Here is a 9,155-nt window from a genome sequence, read left to right as displayed (position 1 = left end):
GGAATCGGTTTCAATATCAGTAAAATTAATAACAAAAAGTGTAGAGCCTCTTCCTACTAATACTAGTGCCTAAAGTTACTTGTAACTAACTTGCTGACATGGACCGAATTTGAAAAAATCCACTTAATACCCCAAACACAACAAACTACAAAGAAAACGACAAAATACTACTAATTCCTACTTAATTCTGTTAACTAAGCAAAATAACATAGTTTACGTAATAACTCAACATTTTTCTGTTAATTCAACTAGTCTTGTGTGCAGGACAGAATCAACCTCACAGTAAACATCCTATGGCAAATCTGGAAGGCACGAAACAGTATGGTATTCCACTGTGAGAACAAGGAGGCAAAGCAAATTGTTGATAAAAAATAGCAAGAATGGATCGAATATGAAAATGAAACAATTGCAGGTGCAGGAAACAATGCCACTCCAGAAGTTGGCAAGCATCAGCAAGATGGTTGGGAACCACTTAAGGAGGGAGTGATTAAAATAAATACAGATGCAGCAATATCAGCCAAAATGGTAAGAACAAGTTTGAGGATCATAGCTAGGAACTGGGTGGGAAGGATTGTGAAAGTAAAAGGAATATTTTGAACGCAAGAGAGGAGAAGCAAGCAAAGAAGAAGCACTGGCTATTAGAAGTGCTCTAGTAATGGCAAAGAACGCAAGTTGTACTAATATTGAAGTCCAAACAAACTGCAAAGGTGTAGTGGACCAAATTAAGACAGGCAATGTTTAGGACAATAACATAGAAACAGTCCTGGAGGACATTGGTAACCTTAGAAAGGATTTTGAGTGTTGCAAGTTCTCTTTTGTTCCTAGAGCTGGAAATGGGTGTAGCCATATCCTGGCGCAATTCACTGCCAAACTAGTTAAGGATATCGAATGGGAAAATAACTTCCCAACATGGTTAATAGATCGAGCAAGAAAGGATATGAAGGTAGTTACCCTTTTTTGTAATTAGTTATTGTATTATCAAGTGTTAATAGCTATAAAATGTTGACGTTTGTTGGAAAGAAGAAAAAATAACTAGTCTTGTGTCAGATATGAAGATCGAGAGTAGAGCTTTTTCTGTTGTTTCCATTCCTCAATTCCAGAAAGCACCAAGTATCTCAACTAGTACTTTAACATATCTCTCTCCAAACCCTAACCCTATCCCTAATCCTAATTCCCAATTTCCCTAATCCTGATTCTCAATTTCGATTTCATTCTATTTCTGCCGCTGCAATTACTGGTACTACTGCTAGCAATAATGATCACTCTTCTATGAGTTCCAATTTCAGCTATGAATCTGGAAGTTTAAGGGACAATATTAGCGATATTGATAAGCTGGAAAATGCTTTGAGCTTGTACAATCAGATGGTCCCGATGAGGCCTTTGCCTAGAGTTATTCAATTCAATAAACTTCTGGCCCGTATTATTAAGATGAAGCATTATCACTCAGCTATTTCCGTTTTCAGAGACATGCGTGGCAACAAGGGCATTATTCTAGTTGATGATTACACATTGGGCATGGGCATTGACTGTTACTGCCTCGTGGGTCGAGTGGATTTTGGATTTTCTCTATTTGGTGCCCTCTTGAAGCTTGGTTTTTTACCCAATGCTACCACCTTTGGCACATTACTCAAGGGGTTCTTTCGACAAAATATGGTTTTGCAGGCCCAAGAATTTGTTCGAAAAAATGATATATGAAAAACTTTGCGAAATCAATGTGGTCATCCTTGGAAGTGTAATCCATGGGCTTTGTAAGGCGGGAAACACTAGCACTGCAATTAAATTCTTTAGGATAATGGAAAATGGTTAAAATACGAATGTTAAACCCAATGCCATCATATACACGACTATTATTGACAGACTGTGCAAAGATAAAATGGTCGATCAAGCTCTGGCCCTTTTGCATGAGATGATCGAAAAGGGTGTTCTCCCGTGTGTTGTCACCTATAACTGTTTGATTCATGGCCTTTGTAAATTGGGCAAATTAAAAGATGTCAAAATGCTACTGAACTAGATGAGTCATTTTAGTATTCCTCCAAGCCATTTTACTTATTGTATTCTGATTGATGCATTTTCTAGGGAAGGATCCTTGCAAGATGCAGGAGATGTATTTGAGATCATGATTCAGAGAGGTGAAAATTCTGATACAGTTATATATAATGTCCTGATGAATGGATACTGTTTGCAGGGCCAAATGGATAAAGCAAGGAAAATTTTTGACACCGTGGTTAATAGGGGTGTGCATCCAGATATTCTAAGCCACAGTACTCTAATGAATGGGCATTTCAAGAAAAATGAAAATGATAAGGCCATGCATCTCCTCAGGGAAATTCCACAGAGAGGTTTGAGAGCTGACGTTGGTACATATAATATTGTCTTGCAGGGTTTGTTCAGGATGGCAAGGTATCGTTCTGCAAGAGAAGTATTCGTTGAGATGCAAGCTGTTTCCTTAACTCCTGATTTTCATACCTACTGTACAATGTTGGATGGCCTATGCAAATGTGGACATATTGAGGAGGCCCTGCAATTCCTGCAGAAAATGCAATTTGATGGAGTCAAACTTGATATAACTATGTACAACATCATTCTTCATGGATTGTGCAAAAGTGGGAGGTTTCAATGTGCAGGGGATCTTTTCAATAATCTTTCTTTAAAAGGAATGGAACATAACGTGTCAACATATAAAACGATGATTACTAATCTTTGTCTAAAAGGTTTGCTGGATGAAGCTAAAGAGTTTTTTGTGAAGATGTAAGAGAATAGTTGTTCGCCTAATGGGATAACATTTAGTTTTATTGCTCAAGAACTTCTTAGGAGAGGGGAATATAATGATGCACTGAGATTTCTTGAAGAAATGGCTAGAAGAGGATTTAAAATGGACTCATCAACTTTTTCTATTTTAATAGATTTGCTACAAGATAAAGAAAATTATCCTTCTTGTATGGAGATAATTGAGAAGTTTGGACCCAATGAACCGAAGTAGAAATCATAAAAGAGGATCTTTTTGTCAATTGAAACTCTTTGAAAGGTAAGTGTTTTGGACTCAAAAGATTTGGTATTTATTCCCCAAACATTTGTAAATACACACAAAAGGTTTACTTGTTACTAATATAGTCTAACTTCTGTTCTCCTTTAGATCCCTTGTTTCACTCCGATAGTATTATGTCATATCAATGCAGAGGAAATGAATGCATTTTCATGCTATTAAATCTTAAGTAAGTGATAGAGCGGTAATTGAGCACATTTTGCACTATTATTCTGTCCTAATTTTGGCTACTCATGGCGCTAAGAATTGAGAATTTGCTCATATTTGATATTTGTGTAAATTGTAGGTGGTTGGTGATAAAAATAATCTTTTGAAGCAAATTTCCAGAAGACCCTTTATTTCAGGATGTGCCCACGCTAGAAATTGTAGAGGGTTACCCAAAAGCCGGACCCGCGGGCTTGGTAACAGCAGGAGAACCAATTAAGGAACCAGGTCCACGTGGACCAGATGCGTGGGATTAGAACCCTTAGACAAAGCTTGCTCCTGATTTGGCTCCTACTGGCGGCGCTACAAAGAAGAAAACAATCCAGATTCACGAGGAATCACTACCTTAGCTTTAGTTTTCCTTTTTTCGCATCTGTCAAACATCCAAGACTTTTCCCTTGCTTTTTGGCTTTTACATTTTGACTCTTTTGCTTTTGCTTTGGATCTGTACAATTTTCGTTGGCTTTGGCATTGAACTTTCGGATTCAGTACGGACTCCAACGCAGAAACAAGCAAGACTTTTCACTTTTTCTTTCTTCGTTACTTCATCGTTCCAGATTCTTTGATGTTTGCGTGGATGAAATCAATTAAATCGCGCAAGACTGATATGATGAGGAACGGCTAAATTCCCCTTCTACCCAAGGGTTAACGCGAAAGCGCGATTCATAACATCTGTGAGATCTAATCGAATTTTCACTATTTCGTCCAATTTGTTGCTGTTCTTGCGTTTTCTGAATTAATTGTTCATGGGTATTTTATTAAGTGAATATCAACGGCCAGGTATTTGATTTAATTTAATAGCCTACTGTCACGTCAATTAAATTGAATCCGTAATTGTTCGTTTAGTTGACAACTAGTGACAACCACCATAATTGGCTTTATGTTGGGGGAACGCAAGATCTAATTTAAATAAACCCTCTTAGCGTGTTTATTGGTTAGGGTTGGGTTCTTCTAGTTTTAATGCAATTGGATAATTAAATTTCTACGGTCGTACCTAGGGTTGTTTTCTGGTTAGAGAAGCAATCAATGGTCGTGCCTTGACTGTCAAAAAAGTAAGGAAGAACTGGTTGTCAGAACTTCTTGATAGCTATAACCAACCTAGAGACGGATGAATGAAATATCTTTGCATCAATGATCATTTAATTGGACCGTGCCTGAAAAGTTGATCCTTTGGGTAGAATTTTATTAATTGCTATTTTTAGTAAATTGTACTTGGTAAGTTAGCTTTGAATTTTGTTTATTTTATTTTTATTTTCACCTCATTAATTATCCCCCAATTTATTCTATTGACGTGGAAAGAAACAATTTCCAACCCGTTCCCTGTAGAATCGACTCTACTTGCCATTGTATGCAATTTTAGTATATTTATAGACAATTCTGGTATATCGGATCAAGCAAACTTTTCGGAAACATGGTGAATCAAGTAACCCATTGCACACCTAGGGTCCCTGCTCCAGTACTCGGATTTGTTTTATAATTAATTGTGGTGGTGATTAGGACTTTTTAGTAATTATTATTGTACAGGTTCGGCACCTACCAGTAAGTGAAATAGATAGACTAAGTTCACTCACAGACCCAGCCAAGTTCTTCACAGCCATTCCCAGTTCTGAGACCTCTCTATCTAACCTTTTAAGATTTTCCTTAGAAGCTTTACTTCTAGTTTCTGTCATTTCCTCAGAATCGACTGCTCTAAATACCATTTGTCACAAACTCAAGCTCAATCAATGGTACTTCACTGAAATTCAGCAACGAATAAGAGAAAATGTAAAATTCAAAATAGAGAGGAAAGAGATGATCAGAGAATAAAGGAAGAGTTGAGGGAAACTTGCAGAGAAAGGAATTGATCCATTCACTCACAAGGAATCGGTTTCAATATCAGTAAAATTAATAACAAAAAGTGTAGAGCCTCTTCCTACTAATACTAGTGCCTAAAGTTACTTGTAACTAACTTGCTGACATGGACCGAATTTGAAAAAATCCACTTAATACCCCAAACACAACAAACTACAAAGAAAACGACAAAATACTACTAATTCCCACTTAATTCTGTTAACTAAGCAAAATAACATAGTTTACGTAATAACTCAACATTTTTCTGTTAATTCAACTAGTCTTGTGTGCAGGACAGAATCAACCTCACAGTAAACATCCTATGGCAAATCTGGAAGGCACGAAACAGTATGGTATTCCACTGTGAGAACAAGGAGGCAAAGCAAATTGTTGATAAAAAATAGCAAGAATGGATCGAATATGAAAATGAAACAATTGCAGGTGCAGGAAACAATGCCACTCCAGAAGTTGGCAAGCATCAGCAAGATGGTTGGGAACCACTTAAGGAGGGAGTGATTAAAATAAATACAGATGCAGCAATATCAGCCAAAATGGTAAGAACAAGTTTGAGGATCATAGCTAGGAACTGGGTGGGAAGGATTGTGAAAGTAAAAGGAATATTTTGAACGCAAGAGAGGAGAAGCAAGCAAAGAAGAAGCACTGGCTATTAGAAGTGCTCTAGTAATGGCAAAGAACGCAAGTTGTACTAATATTGAAGTCCAAACAAACTGCAAAGGTGTAGTGGACCAAATTAAGACAGGCAATGTTTAGGACAATAACATAGAAACAGTCCTGGAGGACATTGGTAACCTTAGAAAGGATTTTGAGTGTTGCAAGTTCTCTTTTGTTCCTAGAGCTGGAAATGGGTGTAGCCATATCCTGGCGCAATTCACTGCCAAACTAGTTAAGGATATCGAATGGGAAAATAACTTCCCAACATGGTTAATAGATCGAGCAAGAAAGGATATGAAGGTAGTTACCCTTTTTTGTAATTAGTTATTGTATTATCAAGTGTTAATAGCTATAAAATGTTGACGTTTGTTGGAAAGAAGAAAAAATAACTAGTCTTGTGTCAGATATGAAGATCGAGAGTAGAGCTTTTTCTGTTGTTTCCATTCCTCAATTCCAGAAAGCACCAAGTATCTCAACTAGTACTTTAACATATCTCTCTCCAAACCCTAACCCTATCCCTAATCCTAATTCCCAATTTCCCTAATCCTGATTCTCAATTTCGATTTCATTCTATTTCTGCCGCTGCAATTACTGGTACTACTGCTAGCAATAATGATCACTCTTCTATGAGTTCCAATTTCAGCTATGAATCTGGAAGTTTAAGGGACAATATTAGCGATATTGATAAGCTGGAAAATGCTTTGAGCTTGTACAATCAGATGGTCCCGATGAGGCCTTTGCCTAGAGTTATTCAATTCAATAAACTTCTGGCCCGTATTATTAAGATGAAGCATTATCACTCAGCTATTTCCGTTTTCAGAGACATGCGTGGCAACAAGGGCATTATTCTAGTTGATGATTACACATTGGGCATGGGCATTGACTGTTACTGCCTCGTGGGTCGAGTGGATTTTGGATTTTCTCTATTTGGTGCCCTCTTGAAGCTTGGTTTTTTACCCAATGCTACCACCTTTGGCACATTACTCAAGGGGTTCTTTCGACAAAATATGGTTTTGCAGGCCCAAGAATTTGTTCGAAAAAATGATATATGAAAAACTTTGCGAAATCAATGTGGTCATCCTTGGAAGTGTAATCCATGGGCTTTGTAAGGCGGGAAACACTAGCACTGCAATTAAATTCTTTAGGATAATGGAAAATGGTTAAAATACGAATGTTAAACCCAATGCCATCATATACACGACTATTATTGACAGACTGTGCAAAGATAAAATGGTCGATCAAGCTCTGGCCCTTTTGCATGAGATGATCGAAAAGGGTGTTCTCCCGTGTGTTGTCACCTATAACTGTTTGATTCATGGCCTTTGTAAATTGGGCAAATTAAAAGATGTCAAAATGCTACTGAACTAGATGAGTCATTTTAGTATTCCTCCAAGCCATTTTACTTATTGTATTCTGATTGATGCATTTTCTAGGGAAGGATCCTTGCAAGATGCAGGAGATGTATTTGAGATCATGATTCAGAGAGGTGAAAATTCTGATACAGTTATATATAATGTCCTGATGAATGGATACTGTTTGCAGGGCCAAATGGATAAAGCAAGGAAAATTTTTGACACCGTGGTTAATAGGGGTGTGCATCCAGATATTCTAAGCCACAGTACTCTAATGAATGGGCATTTCAAGAAAAATGAAAATGATAAGGCCATGCATCTCCTCAGGGAAATTCCACAGAGAGGTTTGAGAGCTGACGTTGGTACATATAATATTGTCTTGCAGGGTTTGTTCAGGATGGCAAGGTATCGTTCTGCAAGAGAAGTATTCGTTGAGATGCAAGCTGTTTCCTTAACTCCTGATTTTCATACCTACTGTACAATGTTGGATGGCCTATGCAAATGTGGACATATTGAGGAGGCCCTGCAATTCCTGCAGAAAATGCAATTTGATGGAGTCAAACTTGATATAACTATGTACAACATCATTCTTCATGGATTGTGCAAAAGTGGGAGGTTTCAATGTGCAGGGGATCTTTTCAATAATCTTTCTTTAAAAGGAATGGAACATAACGTGTCAACATATAAAACGATGATTACTAATCTTTGTCTAAAAGGTTTGCTGGATGAAGCTAAAGAGTTTTTTGTGAAGATGTAAGAGAATAGTTGTTCGCCTAATGGGATAACATTTAGTTTTTATTGCTCAAGAACTTCTTAGGAGAGGGGAATATAATGATGCACTGAGATTTCTTGAAGAAATGGCTAGAAGAGGATTTAAAATGGACTCATCAACTTTTTCTATTTTAATAGATTTGCTACAAGATAAAGAAAATTATCCTTCTTGTATGGAGATAATTGAGAAGTTTGGACCCAATGAACCGAAGTAGAAATCATAAAAGAGGATCTTTTTGTCAATTGAAACTCTTTGAAAGGTAAGTGTTTTGGACTCAAAAGATTTGGTATTTATTCCCCAAACATTTGTAAATACACACAAAAGGTTTACTTGTTACTAATATAGTCTAACTTCTGTTCTCCTTTAGATCCCTTGTTTCACTCCGATAGTATTATGTCATATCAATGCAGAGGAAATGAATGCATTTTCATGCTATTAAATCTTAAGTAAGTGATAGAGCGGTAATTGAGCACATTTTGCACTATTATTCTGTCCTAATTTTGGCTACTCATGGCGCTAAGAATTGAGAATTTGCTCATATTTGATATTTGTGTAAATTGTAGGTGGTTGGTGATAAAAATAATCTTTTGAAGCAAATTTCCAGAAGACCCTTTATTTCAGGATGTGCCCACGCTAGAAATTGTAGAGGGTTACCCAAAAGCCGGACCCGCGGGCTTGGTAACAGCAGGAGAACCAATTAAGGAACCAGGTCCACGTGGACCAGATGCGTGGGATTAGAACCCTTAGACAAAGCTTGCTCCTGATTTGGCTCCTACTGGCGGCGCTACAAAGAAGAAAACAATCCAGATTCACGAGGAATCACTACCTTAGCTTTAGTTTTCCTTTTTTCGCATCTGTCAAACATCCAAGACTTTTCCCTTGCTTTTTGGCTTTTACATTTTGACTCTTTTGCTTTTGCTTTGGATCTGTACAATTTTCGTTGGCTTTGGCATTGAACTTTCGGATTCAGTACGGACTCCAACGCAGAAACAAGCAAGACTTTTCACTTTTTCTTTCTTCGTTACTTCATCGTTCCAGATTCTTTGATGTTTGCGTGGATGAAATCAATTAAATCGCGCAAGACTGATATGATGAGGAACGGCTAAATTCCCCTTCTACCCAAGGGTTAACGCGAAAGCGCGATTCATAACATCTGTGAGATCTAATCGAATTTTCACTATTTCGTCCAATTTGTTGCTGTTCTTGCGTTTTCTGAATTAATTGTTCATGGGTATTTTATTAAGTGAATATCAACGGCCAGGTATTTGATTTAATTTAATAG

General features: G+C 37.3%; 1 protein-coding gene across 1 annotated transcript; it reads left to right on the top strand.

Moving 5' to 3' along the window:
* Positions 1-502: 502 nt before the first annotated feature.
* LOC113773860 (pentatricopeptide repeat-containing protein At1g63330-like) lies at positions 503-7,858 on the top strand. Its single transcript, XM_027318464.1, has 5 exons — positions 503-525; positions 1,287-1,634; positions 2,077-2,748; positions 6,393-6,740; positions 7,183-7,858. The coding sequence occupies exons 1-5, from the start codon at positions 503-505 to the stop codon at positions 7,856-7,858; spliced, it is 2,067 nt and encodes a 688-aa protein (XP_027174265.1).
* The last annotated feature ends 1,297 nt before the right edge of the window (positions 7,859-9,155 follow it).

This window comes from Coffea eugenioides, chromosome 6, assembly GCF_003713205.1.
Source record: "Coffea eugenioides isolate CCC68of chromosome 6, Ceug_1.0, whole genome shotgun sequence".
In the NCBI taxonomy this organism is placed as follows: Eukaryota; Viridiplantae; Streptophyta; class Magnoliopsida; order Gentianales; family Rubiaceae; genus Coffea; species Coffea eugenioides.
The sequence above is the reverse complement of the archived record's forward strand: the minus strand, read 5'-3'. Positions and strand labels throughout refer to the sequence as shown.